Source organism: Xyrauchen texanus, chromosome 2 (assembly GCF_025860055.1).
Source record: "Xyrauchen texanus isolate HMW12.3.18 chromosome 2, RBS_HiC_50CHRs, whole genome shotgun sequence".
NCBI classification, from domain to species: Eukaryota; Metazoa; Chordata; class Actinopteri; order Cypriniformes; family Catostomidae; genus Xyrauchen; species Xyrauchen texanus.
The window spans coordinates 25,138,180-25,161,301 of NC_068277.1; the positions used below are offsets into that span (position 1 = coordinate 25,138,180).

General features: G+C 38.8%; 1 protein-coding gene across 1 annotated transcript; it reads left to right on the forward strand.

Annotated features, from left to right (window-relative positions):
• The first annotated feature begins 1,326 nt into the window (after positions 1-1,326).
• LOC127663107 (CD82 antigen-like) lies at positions 1,327-23,122 on the forward strand. Its single transcript, XM_052154563.1, has 9 exons — positions 1,327-1,468; positions 6,542-6,614; positions 8,340-8,412; positions 14,471-14,595; positions 15,365-15,439; positions 16,058-16,156; positions 17,979-18,158; positions 21,681-21,764; positions 21,890-23,122. The coding sequence occupies exons 2-9, from the start codon at positions 6,552-6,554 to the stop codon at positions 21,965-21,967; spliced, it is 777 nt and encodes a 258-aa protein (XP_052010523.1). The 5' UTR covers positions 1,327-1,468; positions 6,542-6,551; the 3' UTR covers positions 21,968-23,122.

Consider the following 23,122-nt stretch of genomic DNA (forward strand, 5'->3'; position numbering starts at 1 on the left):
GAAGACTCGAGACTTGGGAGGCGGAGCCCTAGGAGGCTCGAGAGGCGCTGGCTCTTGGACGGTCCTGGCTACTGGCGCTGGCCCTTGGACGGTCATGGCTGCTGGCGCTGGCCCTGGGACGGTCGAGGCTGCTGGCGCTGGCCCTGGGACGGTCGAGGCTGCTGGCGCTGGCCCTGGGACGGTCGAGGCTGCTACACGAAGCGCCATGGGCGACTGGAGAGTCACCACTGAGGGAGGAGAGGCAAGGTCCTCCTCGACGACGCCCACGGTGAACGGCGAGCCACAGGCCAGCAAAGTCGCCTCCAGGAAGTCGCGAAGAGTCCAGTCGCGAAGAGTCCAGCCGCGCGTCGTCTCTCCTTCAGCGAACTCCGCAGGTTGTCCCTGAAGAAAACCACCAGAGAGGAGTCCGGGAAATCCGAGACACTTGCCAGTGTAAGGAAGTCGCGGATGTGGTCCTCTATAGGGCGGTCCTCTTGCTTTAAGCAGAGCAGGTCGTAGTTTGCGCGTTGAACTGCTGGATCCATAGTTGGTCAATTGTTCTGTAATGCTGGGAAGTCAGGAGAAGGCAGACAGGAGGTGCGGATCCAAATGCAGGTTTATTAGCAAACTTGAATAAAATAAACAAACACAGGAACAAAAGAACAGTCCACAATGGGAAAATAAAACTAAAGCACGGACGAACATAAAGAAGCTACACGGATTGGGGAAACATCCACGAAGGGCCGAACGAACACGAATAAACATCCAGAGAATAAGACCAAGAGTGAACATCAGGGAGCGGGAACAGCGAGCATGAAACAACACATCAACATTCAACAATCGACAGTCACTAAACAAAGAACCAGGGTTTAAATACACAAACACAATGAAGACTAAACGAGACACAGGTGAGAACAATGAAGAGTGCAGGCAGTGAGAGAGGCCAGGAATTGTGGGAATTGTAGTTTATACACAGACAGTGAAACACGGGGCGGACAACAAGGAAAACGTGACATGGAATGTGACGTGCTGAGTGAAACAGAAAACACGGACTGGACCACAAGGAACGTGACATGGAATGTGAGAAGTGCTGTGTGAAACAGACAACACGGGGCAGACAACACAGGAACGTGACATAAACGTGATGGGTGAAACAGAGAACATAGGGCAGACACACAGGAACGTGACAATTATCTTGGACACCCTCATGTCATTGACCCTTCTATATTTCAGCAGATTTTCAATGCATTGTTCAATGTTCATTTATCTTTCACTTTCAATATTATTCCTTGACTCCCTGTAGTGAGAAGCAGATTTGTGCATGTTGGTAATTCCCTCTAAATTCAATAACAACCGCATGGTGGAGACTGCGAGTATATCCTTTAACTCCAACCTACAGAGTCTCACTCGTCTCATTAACGCTGGACGAGACGCGCAGCTGATTTCTGCTAGGATTTTTTTTTTTACATTTCCCATTCCGATAACATACGTGAGTACAGTATATCATAACATGACTTTTATTAATAATGCATTTATGTCTGTCTGATGCTCAATATTTGCTTATAACTTAAGTGACTGGAGTTAAAAAGTTTACTAATAATATAATATCAAAGCTTAAATTAGAGAGTGTTCATGGGTTGGTAAATTAGAGTGTGACTCTTCTTGTCTTTTAGATGTTTTTAATAGTAAAAGTTGTTTAGAATCGTTTTTTTTTTTTTTTTTTGGTTTGCTGTGCTGATGTGGCGCACACTACAGTAATAGCGAACATATTGTTACTGTCTTTCAGTGTGTGTGTGTGTGTGTGTGTGTGTGTGTGTGTGGATTCAAAGATTTCTGTTATAGTTTAGTCCTTCAGTATGAATAAAACACAAGAGTCTCAGTGCCCTCTGACAGGGCTGTTTCTCCTCTCTTATGGCGCTTTCAGTTTATAAGTTATTTCATGCTTCTGGTAAGGAGTGTTATGAATCTGGCTTATTTTCGGTGTTGTGTGCTGATATCCTCAGGCGACATGTGGACTCTCCTCAGAGTAATCTGTTTATGTCATTTTAGTTCAGTGAACAAGTCTTTTCCCTTCCCAGTACCCTTGTGTCAAGTCTAAGTGTTTGTTTTTATTTCATATGCTTCTGTCTGTGAGGTTCGTGAAATACATAGCTTATTAACTGTAATATGAGATATGTCTTACTGTCTGGTGGGCGGGACAAACGACTGACTGATTGACACTTTGTGCACTCATAAGTGTAGATTTACCCTGTTTGCACTTTCCCAAAAATTAGGTATGAATTTTATAAGTTGATTAAATTGTTAACAACTGCAAATCAGTAAGTTAAAATAATTAGTTATTAATACAAATGGTAACACTTTACAATAAGGTTTTATATGTTAACATTGGTTAATGCATTAGGTTTAATTGATTAACAATGAACAATACTTTGAATGCATTTATTGTGGAATTTTCCTTTCTACATGTACTAATACATTTTTTACATTAAATGTAACATTAATATTATTAGTAAACGGGTACAAATATATAGATGAAAAAATGCTGCAAAATATATCTGTTCATTGTTAGTACATGATACTTAATGCATTATTAAATAATAATAACAAATACAACCTTATTTTAAAGTGTTACCACAATAATAATCGTGATGTTTAATTTATATAGGACATTTCCAAAGCTTGAGGTTACTTCACAGTTAAATTACAAGCAATGTACATTAATAACATTCAAATTACGCTCAAAAGACTGCTGCATTGCAACTCATTTATAGCTAGTAGTCAGCAAAATTTTCCTGTTTACCTGCATTCCATTAAAGGGATAGTTCACCCAAAAATGAATTCTCTCATTATTTACTAACCCTCATGCCATCCCAGATGTAAAAAATAAAAAAGAGTTGCAATACAACTGTCTTTTGAATGTAATTTGAATGTTTTTAATGTACATTGCTTGTAATTTATCTGTGAAGCAACCTCAAGCTTTGGAAAGGTCCTATACAAATGAAACATCAAGATTATTATTTACAATAACACTTTCCAATAAGGTTCTATCCCTTTAATATGTGCTATCTTAAGCAGAAACATCTGGTGCTCCCTTTTCCTCTTAAAAACATGTTGCTTAATTAGACCGAGTTCATAAATCTTTGACGTAACATTTGAATAAAATAAGACAACTTTAATTACTTCTCTGGGCCATTTTATTAGCTACTTTTGCAGCCCACTTTAACACGACTGGTGGCATCAAGATGGTCTTTGTGTTCAGGTGGAGAGATTAACTGTCCTAATGAATGTACTCCTTGTTTCTGGCTGAAGTAACTGTGGAGAGACAAGGCCACAGGCCCCTGTGGGCTTCCCCTTATTTGGGGTTTCACTTTTCTTTTTTCTGCATGCTGTGAGGAACAGCAGTGTGGAGTGCGAGACTGTTTATTCTCTCAAGAAGGTACACTCTTCACCCCAACATGGCTGTTTCTTGACGGTTGCCATAGCAACTTTTTTGGCATGCCAAATTTTAAATGAAGATGTCTTGAAGCAACAAAGACTGGAAGGCCTGAATCACTTTCTTTCATTCAGCTTTAGGCAAGCACAATTGCTCAATCACTTGAGATATTAGTACCTTTATCAATGGATTGGTTCCATAACAGTTGTGTACTTTCTCTTCGCATTTTGTTGGTCTAGTGTGGTAACTTCAAGGCTACAGTCGGCTCATGAGTGTGTGGAGTTTCTTCCATTGTTTGATGGCTGAAAGCTGCCATTGTTGTGGTGAGAAATCAAAGCTGGCCCTATCTGTGTGAGTGTGGGGGAGGGTGGTTGAAGAATTGGGTGTGAACTAGTGCCTCAGTGTACACCGGGCAGATGAGCTGAATGCTGATGAACTTCAGACTGAGAGCTAAAGCCTGTCTCTCCTCAAAGGATATGTCTAATAACCTTAGATACCCTCCAAAAGGCCAGACTCACATATTACACAAGCTTCACATTACTTTTGAGGTGATTAAGGTTCTTTTTGTTGTTTTTGCTGAAGCAGTTTTAGGTTTGAACAAGATAAGTATCAATTAACTGCTATTGATAAAAAGCTCCTGTAGATATATTATCAACTCTCCCCCTGTAGTGGTGTTCTGGCTTGATTCAAATTTTTGTTGGTGCATTGTGACACACTTTTTGTCACTGTGGCAGAGGTTGGATAAGTTACATGTGCGTTGGCACTCTTTACGTAGACAGAATAGCAGTGACCTTCATATGTAGTAAGTCATTTTTATATGTATAGCCTTTCAAAGCAGCTTTACAGAAAATAATTTTGTAACAGAAAATAATGCTGTAATGTCTTAAAGCCTCCACACGCACAAGGTCTCTGTGGTAACGTGCTCAACAAGCCATGTGATAAGATGCATGGATTGATGGTCTTAGATGCAGAGGCAACTGAGATTCATTTTCTGCCACCCAGATTGAGTCGAGTCACTACGCCACCTTAAGGACATAGAGCGCATTGGAAATTGGGCATTCCAAATTGGGAAGAGAAAAAAACTAAGTGTGGAAGTAGCTTGTTCATCTAGGCCTGCCAATCATTCTTAATGATAGAGGGGCAAAAACCATATATGCAAAGTATACAATGCATAAGGGCATAAATATTCAAGGGGAACCCCACCACTCCTGGAAGGCGAAAACGTTCAAGGTGGACCCCCCCTCCCTAATCCCAGACACTGAAAGGGGGACAACAATGTAAGTGTACATCCTCGAAAATGGCTAGTTGCGCCCTTGCATAAGAATATATAAGCAGCTGCTGCGATCACTCTGGTGACGATTCTTCCTGCATCCCTCCACCTCTCCATCTCCACCTTTATATTTCATAACGCCTATACCAATTATCATTTCAATTTAATCTTTCTGTTCCTTGGGCTAGTCAGGTGGGGAGTGGATCGCAGAGCTCAAGCCCAGTGCCTTGCTCGATCCCCTCCGTTATGGACAGCATGGAAAATCTGTTTACACTAATGCACTCCAGGACTACATGAACCAGTTAACGCTTTACGTCCTTGTTTGACTGTGTAGAATGAGAATTTTTCACAGACTTTCCTCTCATGGGTCTTATCAAAGTCTAAAAAAAAAAAAAGTTAAGATCTTTCCCGTAGTGGACAAAATATGAGAGATTAAAATTTTTAACGGATTTAACTTGCATGTTTCGATTTAGATTTGAAGAGCGTATTGTTGCAGTGCTGCTGAGTTGCGCCAGATCTCACATTTTTATGGGCTAGTTGGCGCAACTCAGCAGCACTGCAACAATACGCTCTTCAAATCTAAATCGAAACATGCAAGTTACGTTTAAAATTTTAATCCTGTCAGTTTCTTTTGTCTTTCTCACGGAACATAACTTTCTAAAAGGAAATTTTAGGATTTGTCTAGTTACACACTCTACAGGCAGGCATTGGGTTATGGGCTTCATTGGATCAGCGAAAATGGTTCAATTGCGTGTGTGGAAAGAATATGTTTTAAAGGAATTGATCAACTAAAACTGAGAATTCTGTCATAATACACTTAACCCTCATGTCATTCCAAACCTGTAGACTTTCTTTTTTAATTTTTTTTAATATCACGGGCCATCAGTAGTATCCACTGCCATTATATTGAATATGCGGCCAACTTTAAAATATCTCCTTTTGTGTTCCCCATTAGAAAAAAGTAATATGGGTTTGGAATGATGACTGAATTTTCATTTTTAGGAGAACTATCTCAATGAATCCTCTAAAGCCTTTTATAAATCTCGTTACCCAGGTGCTCTGTTGCTGATGAGGTATTCTGTACATCATTACCTCATGCATGACACCCTCTGTTAAAATATGTGTTCAATGATTGAACTTTTATCACTGTGTGACATTTAGCAGGGGTTGTTTTGGTTCTTTAGATATAGTATCTCTTGTGTAGGACAGTATCTCTGAGTGATCATTCCATCCATTCATTTGCACTGTAAGAAAGTGATGAATGCACTCCTGTGTTTGTCCATGAATGGCTGCAGCAATAGTGTAGCAGTATTCCCCATCAGTGTCGCTGCTCTATATCTGCTTATTATTATTGAAAATACTTTCGGCCCATCTGTGGGAATTGGGCCTGCCAAAGTGTGCCATGCAATACAACTCAACAGGTTTCAAATTCGCATGAGAATCGCTGTATCGTACTAACATATTAATGGTAGCCAGAATGTGGGTCATCTTCAAAAAGTGTGACAACAGCCTTTGTGCATTCCAGAGAAGAGTATTATACCATTCTGTTTGTGCCATAGATATTTCTGAAGATAACAGTGTGTGTCTGAAAGCAGAAGATGCTGTATTGAATATTTTAGCTGTAGGAGAGATATGCGTCTGTGTGATGGTAACTGTCTATGTTTGTTTTCAGATTATTTGTTTATCTCACATCATTAATCCTGCAAAAAAAAAAAAAAGCCTAGAACCATCTGTGAATCTCAGATCCAATAAATATTACGTTTCTCATATATTCCTGTATCATCTGTATCATCTGTTCATAAATCTGATTTGAACTTGCCTTTAATTCAGTGTTATTTTTCTGTTTTGGTCTTTTACAGAGTCAACAAAATGGGGAAAGGATGCATCACTGCCACTAAGTCCTTCTTATTTCTCTTCAACTTAATCTTCTTTGTAAGTAACCATTCAGTTAGTTGAATATTTTAGTTAGTGGACTAGTGTGTGTGAACCCAAAGAAAACAGAGTCTATCAGTATGTTTACATGAAGTTATAATCGCTCTACAGCGGGTTTTTGCGAAGTTGAGCTTCAGTCTTCATCTGTCTGCCCAAGTATGACATAATGATGTGTAATCGAATATTTGAAGGAAAGACACCAGCTGAGGAAGTGTTAAATACATAACATTATTTATTAAGATATTTAAACAAATACATTGAGCTACAATCACATTATCTAGATCTGTTAGTCTGACTTTGCTTTTACGCAACATTTTAAAAAGAGGAATTATTGTTTTATTCTAACTGACGTTGAACTTTTAAAGTACATGTAAACGTACTGAATGTTTACCCTTTGTCATCACTACTGAATTTGAATGTGTATGTGTTTCTTTGTATAATGTATGACATTAACTTAGACCCATAGCATGTAGTACAAAACTGTTATTCTCTGAACTAGTGATATCATTATCTTTCTATTAATAAATATGGTTTCTGGTAGTCTAGTTGTTTAAAAAGCTACAATGTGTTTCAGTTCATGCAGTCTTGCATCTCTCTCTACAAGAATGTGCTCTTAATTACCATCCAGATAAAATGTTAGCCATTTGTTATCCAGACAGTTTACTCTTCTCCATCTCAGATAGAGAAATGTCATGATTACTGTTGTAACCTCCATTCCCTGATGGAGGGAACGAGACGTTGTGTTGATTGTTTTGACACAAGGGGTCTTTCTTGAGAGCCTTGCGTATGTCCGGGGGCAGGACATGCAAATTCTGTCTGCCAATTTCTCATTGGCCTTTTTTCAAATCCAGAGGTATGCAAGGCTCTCAAGAATGACCCCTTGTGTCACTACAATCGACACAATGTTGAGTGAGTGACAGAAGGGGAACAGACTGCTCTCATTGGGCTTGATAAAAAATAAACGCTCTGATCCAACTTTATTCTCTCGAAATCGCATGCCTGTGTGCTTGGGCTCAAACAACGCAGGAAGAGCTGAATGATTAATTGCAACCATTTGTAACATTATTTCTGATAGTTGGCAATACATATATACACGTTTAACATTTTAAGGAAGACAAACGTATGACAACAACATTAAATGGGTGGGTTTTAGATTGTGACAGACGGGATAAACCGTATTCACAATAGGTTACGCTAAGCACCCCAGCATGTGCCTTAGTGTTAGGGATGAGGAGAGTAGATGGGGTGCTTGTCCGAGTAGGTTTAATGAAGGCTGTAGTGCTCTTGAACTCGTGCTACATCCGCTGAGCCCCCCTTCCCCGTCTGCTGCTGCCACGCAGAGGCACTGCACAATCAGTCCCAGATGTTTTCTGAGAGGAAAGGAGAAAAGAGTCTGGAACCTCACAGTTAGAGATCAGGAAACAGTTCACAGGCCAGGATTAGTGTGTTTGTTACATACTCTCAGACACAAGCACACAACTTTCCTGTCTTAAACATACAGTGTTATTCAGGGAACACATTTATACTCATGCTTACAGAGTTTCCATCTTTAGCTCTGTCCAAGAGATTTGGAGCGAACAAGTTGCAGCTTGTAAATTGAAATATGGGGCCCCTCTTTCCCCTCTTGTCCTGCACTACATGATTGATTCTACTCTCCATCTCTCTTACTTTTTCCTTTTCTCTCTCTTCCTTTGCTCCTTGTCTTTTCTTATTGGCTATCTGCAGATCTTTGGATCTATGATTATGGGATTTGGACTGTGGATCCTCCTAGACAATCAGAGCTTCTTTGTTGTGTTACGTAAGTATCTGTACCTGTGTTCCTTTTTATAATATATGACAGGATATTCCATAATTTAGTCAACTGTTATTTTTCTAATAACATTTTTCCAACGTACATTGGATGTGAATGGGCAAAGTCTTTCTAGCAAGTAAGCCCACTGGTGGCCATCTTTGGAATGCTCTTTTCCAGGGTGCGTCTCAATCAACTCCCTAGCTCCCTGTCTCATGAATCAGTATATCGTGAAAATGAATTCGGGCACTGGCAATGGTGTTGATCCACTGAACATTGGGACACTTATGACTCAATAACCTTCGACACGACAACCGCAATCAGTGCCATCGCTGTGTAAATGACACTATCATTAAATTTCATTGAAGATATTCAAGCATACATTTTTATTATGAAAGATAAATTACATTAAATAAATAAATAACAATGTAAAGGAGTGTATTTTAAACCTCCTTTTAACAACTCTAGAATTTAAAAGATTGTTTCCCTTTCATGGTCATTATGGATGAAAGATTACAAACACCATCTCTTTTATGGAGAAAATAAGGCTTTAACATAATTTATTAATAGACTTTTGCTAGTCTTCTAACGACTTAAGAGACTTCAGAAGATATGACAACGTTTCCGTTAAGGAAACATAGTCAGCAATGGTACTCGCTGGTTTTTACGTGGATTATGGAATTTTTTAGGGAGCTAAAGACACAGCCCTTAAAATGGCAGACTCTCTGATCAGTACCCTAACTAATGAACTAGGGAGCTGATTGAGACGCACTTCAGTCATGAAAGTGCAACCCCTATATCCAGGGGCGCTGGATATTCTGGGGCCCCTGAATGTATGTGGGTTTATGTCCCTGCTCCTTTCTACTTGAATGGGGAAAGACCGAACAACTGTTGGTCAAGATTATGACCAAAGTTGGTAAAATCTGACAACAATGGTATCATAAATTGTGCTTATTTACCTCAGATTACGCTAAAGTCTAGCTTATCCACTTAGGCGATGTCTGTATCTAAAAGGTGATTGGCTCTTTTTCCATTGATCTTTAAGCATTACAATTTCTCCTATTTAAAAAGTCAGAAATGTGAAGCTTATAATTTTTAAAATGCATTTACATGAATTCTTCTGTTAAAACTTGTGTATTATTTGAGCCGTACAGTTGTTTAAATAGTCATTTTTACAGTTGTTTTAAGGGTTTCGTTATTACATCATCATGACAACAAAGTTGTAAATTGTAAATAATTTTACACAGAAAGGTTAGTAAGTGATTTTATCACACAAATCATGTTCACACACATTTTTACACAAATGCTGTCGAATGAGCTTAACTTGTATTGATCCTGGGAACTTTCATTAATCTAAAAGGCCATTTAATGCCCCCACGGAGAGATCCTTTGCTTTTAGTTGGTTATGGTAAAATCCAGAGGAAGGGGTGAGTGGCGTTCTTGATCTTGTCTTTTTTACTCTCTCATTAGTGAGCTCTGCTGTTAGCTTTTATCCTATCTATCTCTGAATTATACCTCCTGGCCCTGTGAGCCTGTGAATCACTGTCTGCTGCAGCCTCATTTTTACTGGCCCATCTGTCACTCGTTTGCTTTTGTTTGATGAACACTGTTAGTCTCGTCTTAAACCACACGACTCAGCCTTTTGGACAGATCATCCTCGATGAGTTCTGTATTTTTCATCACCCCTCCCCCACCTGTACACACACAACACTGCTCGCTTCTGATCTGTTTTCCATCCCAGAGGCCATTGCAGGGAGCTCTGGCTCACTGGGTCTGTGTCTTACAGATGCTGTCAAGCAGGCCGGAGCTACATGCTCACAGCTGGCTACAAATCAGCTGCTGATTTCATGCCTCTGTGTGAATGGCACTGGCGAGCCAGGCAGGGCCTGTGTGTGACATAGCATGTCTGAGGCAGTCTGCAGGTGCTCCTTTGCTGCCACACAGGGCTCTTTTAGCAGCTGCCTTATTAGCATGCATCACGTCAATGCTCAGATCAGGCCTCTCATTGCATTAGTCATTGCAAAGAACAAATTAACACTGGTTTATATGAAGTGTATTTTAGGAGGGAATAAATGCCCTTCTGTCTCTTTCTCTTTAAAGAGTACCTCACCCACAAATGAAAATTCAGTGATAATTTACTCACCCTTATATCGTTTCAAACTTTTATGACAGAAAACAAATGTAATATTTTAATAATATCCTGGTCGTCATTTCAATGCAATGTCAGCTGATAGAGATTCAATTTAAAGCTCAGAAAAGCACCCAAAAGATTATAAAAGTAGTCGTGCGTTATGTTTTAAGTCTTTCAAAGGCATGCAATAGACTTTGATGAGAAACAACCTGAAATTTAAGTCATTTTTTCTGTGGAAACTTTTATGTTGCACATTCATGAGTGCATGAGAAGCTTGATCACAGTGGCACGCGTGAACTTGTGTTGTTTTATATAAGTTACCTAAAAAAGTAACCCACTAAAAATGACTAATTACATCTCTAAAATTCAATCAGATTACATTACTGATTACTTTCTAAAATACTTTTCACAGACAAGTAAATTTTTCCATGAAATAATTTCAAAATAATGCCTGCACAGCAGCAGTGCCCAACTAGTCCATCGCGATCTACCAGTCAATCACATTGTCCACGTCAGTCAAAGTGACAATATCTTACAAATAATCATACACAATTTAATAAATACAGATGATCGCCTTGCGGCTCGCACCATGTCAGATTATCGCCTCGTACCACATCAGTTAAATAGATAGTAGAACCTAAACGAAAAAAGATTGGGGACCCCTGCTTTCCTTCTTGTTCATTGTTGCATAAAAGCAATACACTGAGCGCCGCACTATTTTCCACTATTTCGCACTATTATTTTGGAGCCCGGGGAGACTCTGGGTGGTGACTGGGATGTTTATAAAAAAATATATTTTGTGATCTGCATAAGAATGAAAGTAATATGAATCTGGAATGGCAGTAAGTTATGAGTAAGATCATTGTTGGCTGAACTATGCCTTTTTAAATGGTACTAATGTACCCCAAAGCACACAAGTCCTCAGATTTACACAATGATTACAGCACTTGACTTGAACTTTACTTTCTGCAAAAAGTCTGAAATTTTTTCAAAGGTTTTCTTGCTAAATGCATTGCGCTTGACCTAAGACATGAACCTAGTCATTAAATGCATGTGTTCCTACAGAACTGCATGTGTTTGATTGATTGTCCAGAGCAGACCACTGATTTAGGAAAGCCCAGGCTTGCACCACAGCATGAGACCAACAGCAGTGAATCTGTCAGTCTCTCGTGTTGCTCCTTTGCATGATATATTTCATTTTACTGATACATTCCTGCTGAATACATTCCTGCACAGTGGCTGCAGGCTGTTTGTTGGGACTCCCAGCCACCCAAACAATGTGGAGCACTTTTCGCTAATGTAAAAAAATAAAAAATAAATATATATATATATATATATATAGTAGTACTTCAGCAGTACTGAAACCCAACAAAAAGTTGAAGCTGAAGTGCAGACACACTTGTTTTTTTTTGTTGTTTTTTTGCAATGGCAGTGCCCATTCTTGGGGTTTAGCATAATTGAAACAGGATCATTGAATTCAGAGCAACTGGTCTCCTTAGCCAAACGCTTTGAACTTGGTTTCTACTGAGCACAGTGGTTGAAGTACAAAGGCATTTGATTTGTTGGTTTTTATTTGGCTATTGTTTTTGGAATTGTTATGGCGATGGAGAATTGTAATAATATTTACCATATGTCGCAAAAGAGCCTTCCAGTTCACAAATCTGCCATTTAAAAAAATATAATTAGCAACTGTTTACTAGATGTTAAGTCAAACATTTCAGAACAACCAAGTGACGTGTATCTGACTAACAGAATTCCTATACAATGAACAGAATATGCTGAAATGATTCCAAATAAGATAACTCACTCCACATTGTTCTTTAGAATGCTGAATTAGTTTGCTTTGTTTCAACTAAATGTGATCTGCTGTCTCTCAGTTTCCAACCACAAACTGGAGCCTTTCCTTTATGCAGTTCCCTCTTAATTATTAATTACTAAATTGTTCAACTGCTCAAATGATGTATGCTTTAGACTGTTTTGTCTCAGCCATGTGATAAGATTAACTCATTCTGTTATTTGTGCTTTGATGCATGCTGTAATCATGAGGGTTGAGATGGTCATCACACCTAAGTGCTTAGTTTCGTAATGATGATTACATCAGGTCCCGTGACAGGCCATTGTATCCTCTGTACCCACAGTTACGCAGTCACACAGACAGCCCCACAGATCTCTGCTCAACACTGTGGTGTTGTTCGAAAGGCTGTCTGTGGTAATGTTGTTTTTGCTGGGAGCCATCAAGGTTTTTGATGGTGGGTGATCTGACAGAGACTTCTCAGTCTGGCGTTCTGACAATATGCATGAAATCCTGAGTGAAGCAGGACCAGAACACTGCTGGGTAAAGCCATGGAATTTCTGACACAACTGTTTAACAGTGTCCAATGAGTCTTGCCCAGTATGACAGACAATCACAACTCCAATTGAGATTGTAAGGGAGACCTGCCAAACCCATCTCAACATTACACGATTCAAATTCAATGACAGCCAGAGACCAAAAATGAGCCAAATCCACATTTCTTTAGGTAGAGCTAAAGTTGCTGCATATAAACCCTGGAAATATAAACCTGTGATTACATAAATGGTGTTTCATGCCATTTCACTATGTAGAAAATAAGAGCTGTTTATAATATCGCTGCTCATTAAAGGAATATTTCAGGTTCAATACAAGTTCAGCTCAATCAACAGCATTTGTAGCATAATGTTGATTACCACAAAAAAATAATTTTGACTGGTCTGTCCTTTTCTTTAAAAAAGCACAAATTGAGATATCAGTGAGGCACTTGCAATTAAAGTGAATAAGGCCAATTTTTGGAGGGTTTAAATGCAAAAATTGTTTAAATCATCATTTTCACAGTCATTTTAAGGTTTTAAGGTTTGTTGACATTACATCATCATGGTAATAATGTTGTAAAATTGGCTTTAACTTTACATAGAAATGTTTAGTAAGTGATTTTATCACACTAAAATCATGTTAACACAGATATTGTTTAAATCTTGTGGCTGTGCTTTTGATACAGTGAGTATTTTAATGTTTACAGATTGGCCCCATTCACTCACTTTTTAGCTTAAAGAATGACCCAAAATCTAAAGTATAATAAAAAAGCATCCAAAATTATCATAAATGTAGTCCATGAAAGTTTTGTGTCATATTCGAACAGCGAGTAACACCTCTCTGATCATTTTTTGCATCACTTCCCTCAAAGTGTAATACACAGACAATAAATTACCAACTAGAGCCTTTATCAGACACAAAGGACACTTCATCTACGTGCACTTTTGCAGTCAATTCGGGATGAACTTCAAAGACTCTTAATCATTGATCGTACAGTTCAATCAATATACTCATAGATAATTGTTATTGCCATTATATTCATGCTGTATATAGCCAGAGGGGAACTGGATCCCAAGTAGTATCTCCCAAGGTTTTTTAGTTTTGGGTTCCTTGCCACAGTTCCCTCTTGCTTGCTTGCTCATGCCTTAATTTTTAAGGCATGATTTTCAATTATGTTTTTCAGTGAAACTGCACAATGACGACTTTAAGACATTACACACATTACAGCATAATAGTCTGTAAAGCTGCTTTGAAACACGTTTTGTGAAAAGTGCTATACAAATAAAATGTCTTGACTTGACCTCTTAAGGCATAGGATAGGTTTTTGGTGAGAGACAACACAAAATGTAAGTTATTTTTCAGTGAAAATCTTGGCCTCTGTTGTACATGCATGTGAGAAGCTCGTTCACAGTGGCATGCTTGTACACATGAGTACACGTGTTGCTTTAGCACTTTAAAGTGAGTCACTATGAACTACCATTGCATTAAAGAGTGCTGCATAAGATTGAAAGTCATACGGGTTTTGAATGAAATGAGAGTGAGTAAATTAGGACAGTAATGAGATGTTGTTTTATGACTGGTATTATGTTTGTATTTGTGATTAACAGAGGATTCGTCCATGGCTCTGAAAGTGGGCTCCTATATTCTGATAGGCGTTGGCTCATTCTCCATGGTTCTGGGATTTCTGGGCTGTCTAGGGGCCATTTATGAGATCCGCTGTCTGCTTGTATTGGTGAGAAACACACACACACACACACACACACACACACACACACACACACACACACACACACACACACACACACACACACACACTCATGTTGGTCTACCTATCATTAGGAGAACTTTCCATAGACATAATGATTTTTATACTGTATAAACAATAGATTATATCACCTAAACCTAACACAACCCCTAAACCTAACAAAAAACATTCTGCATTTTTACATTTTCAATAAAACATTGTTTAATATGTTTTTGAAGCTATTTAAATTATGGGGACACTAGAAATGTCCTCATAAATCACATTTATAGCATAATACCCTTGTAATTACCAGTTTGTAACAAAAAAAAAAATCCTCGTAAACCACTTAAACATGACCCCCCACACACACACACACACACACACACACACATACACGCACACAAGCATAGACATGCATATAAATACACAAGCACAATATGTTCAGCATATTTTTATAGTCTAGTCTAATTGGGTTGATGTTTGTTTTGCAAATTACAAATTTTTCATGCAAATCCAAAGATTAACTTTTTATGTTGTTGCATGACTATCATAGGGAAATTTCAACAATACTGAGCAGTCTCTTGTTACTTGACCTGAGTAGACTGAACTTACAGACCAGCTGTTGCATTTCTGTTGCACATATGTACAGACTGTGTGTTGACATGCAGTTAATGTGTGAGACTGGCACATGTGGTGGGTTTGCACATAAGTCAGTGATATCTGAATCCTTTATTTTATGTCTTTTTTCCCTCAACAGTACTTCACCTGTCTATTGCTCATCCTTCTTGCTCAAGTGGCCGCTGCTGTGCTCATCTTCTTCCAACGTGACGTGGTGAGTGACCGCCTTTATGTGACTCCCATAAGCCTGGCTTCGAAATACTTATGGCTTGCATGTGCTTTGCTGTTAAAAAACTTTGAGAAACAATTATGTGGTCAGAACTCCATGTGTTCCATATTCCAGCAAGATTTAATTTTGAAGGTTTTGTTTGGATTTCTGGAACAGCGTGAAAAGAGGTCAAGAGAAGCATTGGCATAAAATGAAAAGATACTGCCCCCTATTGCACATATCAAGAAATATAATGTACTGAGAATATTTGCAGGTCATTTTAGGATTGTTATCTTTGGTAGACCTTCACCATAGTGACCCATGTGAATAATGAGGACAAAGGAAGACTTGAATGCATACACGCACACACATACACTTTCATACTCACACTCTTGTCAGCAGCCAGCAGTGGGTTTCTCTGATAACATGGTAGGAAGCATCTGAGCAGGATATGCAGTAAATCATATAGAATTTGTAGCAGGTAGATGGTAGATTTAATCCAACAATCATTTTAAACACAATGGCAAGCTGTCAGCTGCCAATTAGAAGTTAGATGTTCACAGTTAACAAAAATGCTACATATGCTCCTTTTCAAACCACTGACCCTTTTAACTCTCATTTCAGTTGAGGAAGGAGACAACTGAAATTGTGACCAAAATCATGGCCAACTACTCTGGACAGAATAAAACCACTGAGCAGGCCTGGGACTACATCCAGAGAACAGTGAGTTGAGAATGGACGTAACTCATAAATTGTCCTTAATTCAACGGGAGCTCAGGTTCCAGAAGTGTATTGAATGTTGTTTTAATGTACTGCCATGAAAACAACTCTGTTTCTTTGGGAGGATCAAGCTCTATAATGTAGAAATGTTTGTAGAGTAAGGCTTTTGACATGAGAGCGATACTCTTAGAGAGTTTAACCTTTCAGAGCTGTCTTTAAGACAGTTGACGGTTCAATACATTTTGCCTTAGACGTCAGTATCTCAAATGATGTTGGGGAAAGTAAATTCAACATATCTATATACCTTAAAATCTTGACAAAAAAAGCTATGGAACATTTCCACCATTAGTGTCTTGGAAAAAACACGTGCTGACCTTGTGTGACAACCTGCCCCAATAGTAGGGCATGTTATTACATGGCTAGGTTGTTACAATGGAACCTGCAATTAAACCAGTGATGTAGGTTTCATGAGATCATTGGGCCAAAATTAAAACAATTATGAGGCACAAAACAATTCATAAAAATAAAAACAAACGGAAAAAGTAATGCACAAAAATATAGAAACATTGTTTGTAAATCTATGACATTTAAAACACGTAACAACTTGCACCAATCTGACTATCATGAAAAATACCTTTGTCCTGAGAACCTATTTATGCCTTTCAGTTAAAATCTGCATTCATAATATAGCTGATTCTTGACCAAATGTATTCCATTACCCAAGAGCTTGAACAAAAATATGATGATAGTGAAACATTTCTTGGAAGGTAGAATTCACAAATGTTTTTTCTAAATTAAAAGAGGTTTAATCTAGGAGTTTGAAACCAGCATACAAAACCACTGCCAGAGAAAAAAACATATTTGCGCAATTGGACTTTTGATTCCAAATTTTACCGTTGCTGCAATCTTATGACAACTTCCCTTTGTGACAACTAGTTATATACAATTTTACAACTTTGTTGCCATAATGATATAGTGTTAACAAACCCTAAAACCCTAAAATGACTGTAAAAACTTTACAGCTCATATAATACATGACTTTTCACATAAGAATTAATGAAAATGCTTTTATAAAATTACTTTGTAAGTGCCTCATTGTAACTTAAATTTTGCTTTTTTAAAGAAAAGTAGGGATGAGGGGCCTGGGTAGTTCAGTGAGTATTGATGCTGACTACCACCCCTGAATTCATGAGTTTGAATCCAGTGCATGCTGAGTGAATCCAGCCAGGTCTCCTTGGCAACCAAATTGGTCTGGTTGCTAGGGAGAGTTGAGTCACATGGGGTAACCTCCTTGTGGTCACGATTAGTTGTTCTCGCTCTCATGTGGTAAGTTGTGCGTGTATTGCAGAGAGTAGCATGAGCCTCCATATGCTGTGAGTCTCCGCAGTGTTATGCACAGCAAGCCATGTGATAAGATTCATGGATTGACAGTCGCAGAAGCGGAGGCAACTGAGACTTGTCCTCCGCCACCCAGATTGAGGTGAGTAACCGTACCACCACGAGGGCCTAGTAAGTAGTGGGAATTGGGCATTCCAAATTGGGGCGAAAAGGGGATAAAATTAAAAAAAAGAAGACAAGTAGGGATGAGTCGAAATTCATTTTTGTGGTAATCAACATTATGCCACAAATGCTGTCGATTGAACTTAACTTGTATTGAACCCAGAATATTCCTTTTATGCAAATACATTCATTAAAAATTACAAAACTGTATGTGTTGTTCATTAATGAACGTGCCTGTTTGTGGGTTTAATTGTCTTGGCTTATATTCAAGCCAAGATTGTAGAATCCTTCATGTCCTGTTGTTTCTTCCCTGTGTGTCTTACAGATGCAATGTTGTGGCTGGGCACATGGGCTCATGGACTGGGATGCCAACTATGTGATGAAGAACAGCACAGTAGATAAATTGTACCCATGTTCCTGCCACAATACTTCCTTGCCTCTATTTAATATTGCAGACAACGGCTTCTGTGAGGCTACATCTAATGACTTCCCTATCTATCAGATGGTACGGGAAACACTTATAACTCACATACACTAACTGAGCACTTTATTAGGAACACTATAGTCCTAATTAAGTGCCCGACATGGTTTTCTGTTGTTGTAGCCCATCCTCCTCAAGGTTCGACATGTTGTGCACTCTGAGATGCTATTCTGCTCACTACAATTGTACAGAGCGGTTATCTGAGTTATCATAGTCTCTCTGTCAGCTCAAACCAGTCTGGCCATTCTCTGTTGACCTCTCTCATCAACAAGGTATTTCCATCCACAGAACTGTGGCTATCGGATGGAAACAACAATCATGCCATTGTCAAAATCACTGAAGTCACATTTTCCCATGTGAACATTAACTGAAGTTCCTGACCCATATCTGCATGATTTTTATGCATTGCATGTGTTCCTAATAAAGTGCTCATTCATTCATACACTCAGTATATGAGAAATACTGGACATTAAGTTGATCATTTTTATGTTTTTAAGTGAAACACCATGCAATTTTGTCCACAATTTTGAAGTATGAGACAATTATGAGAAATTTCAGCAATCTTAAAGGGATAGTTCCCCCAAAAATGAAAATTATCTCATCATTTACTCACACTCATGCCATCACAGATGCGTATGACTTTCTTCTGCGGAACACAAACAAAGATTTTAAGAAGAATGTCTCAGCTCTGTAGATTGAAATCATGATCGCCAAGGAGACTGCTGTTAAGATGAACAGTGAAAATGTAGTTACATTTTAGTGTTTTAACACCAAAAACCAACTGGATCGCTTTGATTAAACAACTGGAATCTGATGGATTACGTTTATGCTGACTTTATCTGCTTTTTGGAGCTTCAAAGGTCTGATCACTATTAACTTGCATTGTATGGACCTTCAAAGCTGAGATATTCTTCTAAAAATCATCGTTTGTGTTCACCAAAAGAAAGAAAACCATACACATCTGTGATGGCATGAGGGTGAGTAAATGATGAGAGAATTTTCATTTTTGTGTTTCTCTTGTAATTGGGCAAAATTGGCAGTCTGATCGATTAGTGTGAAATTATAAATGACAGATTATGAATTGGCTGATTGGGTACAAAGTCTTGGCTATGATGTGTATCATGCAGTCTAATTTAATGTTGCACAGTGTGCAATGGCTTTTACTTAAGTTCTCACTGGGAACATATTGTACAGTTTGACAAGCAACAAACATTAAAGTCGTATTGTGTGCACCCGACTTTAGTTTAGAACAAACTCTACAAAAAATAAATGTCCTCTCAATTTCAACTGGTTTTATTTTCAGCAAACTTAACATGTGTAAATATTTGAGTGAACATAAAAAGATTCAACAACTAAGACATAAACTGAACATGTTTCACAGACATGTGACTAACAGAAATGGAATGTGTCCCTGAACAAAGGGGGGGTCAAAATCAAAAGTAACAATCAGTATCTGGTGTGGCAACCAGCTGCATTAATTACTAAAGTGCATCTCCTCCTCATGGACTGCACCAGATTTAGCAGTTCTTGCTGTGAGATGTTACCCTACTCTTCCACCAAGGCACTTGCAAGTTCCCAGACATTTCTAGGGGGGATGACCCTAGCCCTCATCCTCCGATCCAACAGGTCCCAGGTGCGCTCAATGTGATTGAGATCCGGGCTCTTCGCTGGCCATGGCAGAACACTGAAATTCCTGTCTTGCAGGAAATCATTCACAGAACGAGCATGGCTGGTGGCATTGTCATGCTGGAGGGATGAGCCTGCAGAATGTTAGGAGGATGTCTTCCCTGTAACGCACAGCATTGATATTGCCTGCAATGACAACCAGCTCAGTCTGATGATGCTGTGACTCACAGCCCCAGACCATGACGTGACCCTCCACCTCCAGATCAATCCCGCTCCAGAGCACAGGCCTCAGTGTAACGCTCATTCCTTCGACGATAAATGCGAGTCTGAACATAACCCCTGGTGAGACAATATCACGACTCAGTGAAGCGCACTTTTTGCCAGTCCTGTCTGGTCCAGCGAAGGTGGGTTTGTGCTCAAAGGTGACATTGCTGCTCATGATGTCTGGTAAGGATCTGCCTAACAACATGCCTACAAGTCCTCAGTCCAGCCTCTCTCAGCCTATTGTGGACAGTCTGAGCACTGATGGAGGGATTGTGCATTCCTGGTGTAACTTGGGCAGTTGTTGTTGCCATCCAGTACCTGTCCCGCAGGTGTTATATTCGGATTTACCGATCCTGTGCAGGTGTTTTTACACGTGGTCTGCCATTGCGAGGACGTTCAGCTGTCCTTGCTGCCTCCCTGTAGTGCTGTCTTACGGCCGTTTCACACATACTCCGTTTGCAGTGCGTATGTGGTGCATATTTTTTTCCGTACCCATGTTAACAGGTTAGAGCTTTTACACTGCACGCGAATGCAGTCCGTCGATCCGTTCCAGCTGCGGTGCGTATACAGCGATGCAGCGATCGTTTACGCACCGAGTCTATTTTTGCTGTGCTGCACCGCACTGAATTAAAGTGGCAGCGCATTGTTCACATTAAAATAGACATAGATTGTCAATAAACTGTAATAATTTCATCATATATGCATAATTACAGTTAATGTGTTCTACAGTTACTAAATTACAGGGTCAAGAAAAACAAAAAAGTATGATTATAGTCCTAAAAGTTGCAAAATGCCATCATATATTTTTTTTTTACCCTAAAAAGTGAACCCAAATGCGTCTCATTCTTCTCCTTCTTAGCAACAGATATAGCGCGATAGCTTTTCTTCTGTCAACAACTCGAACTACATGTAAAACAAAGAATCACAATGATTAAAATACATTTTCATACTGTTTCAATGCCTTAAACAATTTCAAAGTTAACGTTTGGATTTAAAATCAAAATTCCTTACCCAAACTGCGGATCAGTAGCGCACTGCAAACGCAGCATATGTGAAAGCACTATAGTGCATGCTGCTCCTGTACCGTATACGCACTGCGCACGGAGTATGTGTGAAACGGGTGTTAGGCGTCTTACAGTACGGACATTGCAATTTATTGCCCTGGCCACATCTGCAGTCCTCATGCCTCCATGCAGTATGCCTAAGGCATGTTCACACAGATGAGCAGGGACCCTGGGCATCTTTCTTTTGGTGTTTTTCAGAGTCAGTAGTAAGGTCTCTGACCTTAATTGCCTACCGTCTGTAAGCTATTAGTGTCTTAATGACCGTTCCACAGGTGCATGTGCATCAATTGTTTATGGTTCATTGAACAAGCATGGAAAACATTGTTTAAACCCTTTACAATACAGATCTGTGAAGTTATTTGGATTTTTACAAAATTATCTTTAAAATACAGGGTCCTGAAAAAGGGATGTTTCTTTTTTTATGATCCCTGAGATTGAATTAATCACTGGTAGTTCCTTACCTCAGGGGCTTGAACCACTAATTTGCTATATTATACACTAAGCTGTTGCACCACAGATACCTGGCTGTAAGTTCTATGATTTTGCTTTCAGGTGGATTTAATGACAAGTGTATTTTTGTTTCTTATATCAGGGCTGCCTGGAGAATGTGGAGAGCTGGCTCTTTACAAATTATGGAGTTATACTGGGCATCTGCCTTGGTGTGGCAGTCATTGAGGTATGGTGTATCTCTTCTGCCTTAGACAACATGAACAGTATACCTCTGTTACAAGACAGTTTTACAATTGTAAAGTGAAATGTAATGTGACAGTATTTACTCCCATTTTTTTATGTTTTCAACAGCTCCTCGGTATGATACTATCCATGGGCCTTTGCAAGAGTGTACACCAAGAAGACTACACCAAAGTGCCAAAGTACTAAAGAGCATCGACATGGACATTAACATAATTGTATTCAGTCCTTCCTTATTGACTTGGAAAACAGATCTCCCTCTTTTTCTACAGAAAATTCAGTTTTTCCAAAAGACAGACCTGTGATTAAGGTTTATGTTTTGTCAAGAAATATGTTGCAAAAGTTCACTCTTTGTCAGTAACACTAGGTGAATCCCCTGTGATTTAATCAGATCTGTTAAGCACAGTTTGAATGGCCCGTTGTATGACCATTGTCTGAAGTGTACGAGCTGCTCACATAAATGAATGAAAATCTTATGTCAAGTTCTGGTGCCCCTCAGTGGTCTATTTATACAACATCACTCTCAATGCCCAGGCTGGTCTGTTTGCTTTGAAACATGTATTTCTTCATTATAGCAGCCCAAACTATGAGCTAACAGCTGGATAACTTAGGTTTATGCTTTATAGAAAATAGAAACACCACAACGGCCTGCTTTTTTTTAATCAAGGGACTTTTTTTTTATAGATATTTAGCATGTGTTCATTTTGCCACGAATAAGTAAGTTGTCCATTTATGTTTGTGTATCAGTGTTGTTTCCAGTTGTGCTTTTGCTTTTTTTGTATTAGTGTGTATATATTTTTAGCTTTTGTTATCATGTTGGTTTTAGGTCAGTAACATTCTTCAAGTCTAAATTTTCCCATTTTTGTACAGAAGATAGTTTTTTTTGGGTAAATGCTTATGTTTTTGAGCATATTGTAAGGAAGTACAATATAAAGCTGTTCCTTGATGATGTGAACCAAATGATGATTCACATAGCCCCCAAAGGTGACTGTAGTCTTTATTATTTTTATTTTTTTACAACTTTATTGCATTGATCTTAATTTAACTGTTTTCAGTGACACCACTATTTAATTAACTGTATACTTGTTAAGTGGAAAAAAGCTAACAGTTTTTTTTCTTCTTCTTTTTTGGTCTGTAATAGCTCTTTTCATTGGAAAAAAGTTGAGATCATAATAAAAGCTCCACATGTATTTTACTGTTCAAAAAATAAAATAAAATATCAAAACATATTAAATACAGGGAATACAGTCCCCTACAAAGCTATTAAAATCAAATATAGAAGTATTGCAGCTACATGTACCTTCTAAAGCTGAAAGTGTTTCAATAAAAAACTCACCCAACCTA

Bases quoted from the DNA above. Each gene is read 5' to 3' on its own strand.
- LOC127663107 (XM_052154563.1), top strand. From the start codon at position 6,552: ATGGGGAAAGGATGCATCACTGCCACTAAGTCCTTCTTATTTCTCTTC. The intron at 6,615-8,339 runs GTAAGTAACCAT...GGCTATCTGCAG, and splicing joins TCTTCAACTTAATCTTCTTT to ATCTTTGGATCTATGATTAT. The intron at 14,596-15,364 runs GTGAGAAACACA...TTCCCTCAACAG, and splicing joins TCCGCTGTCTGCTTGTATTG to TACTTCACCTGTCTATTGCT.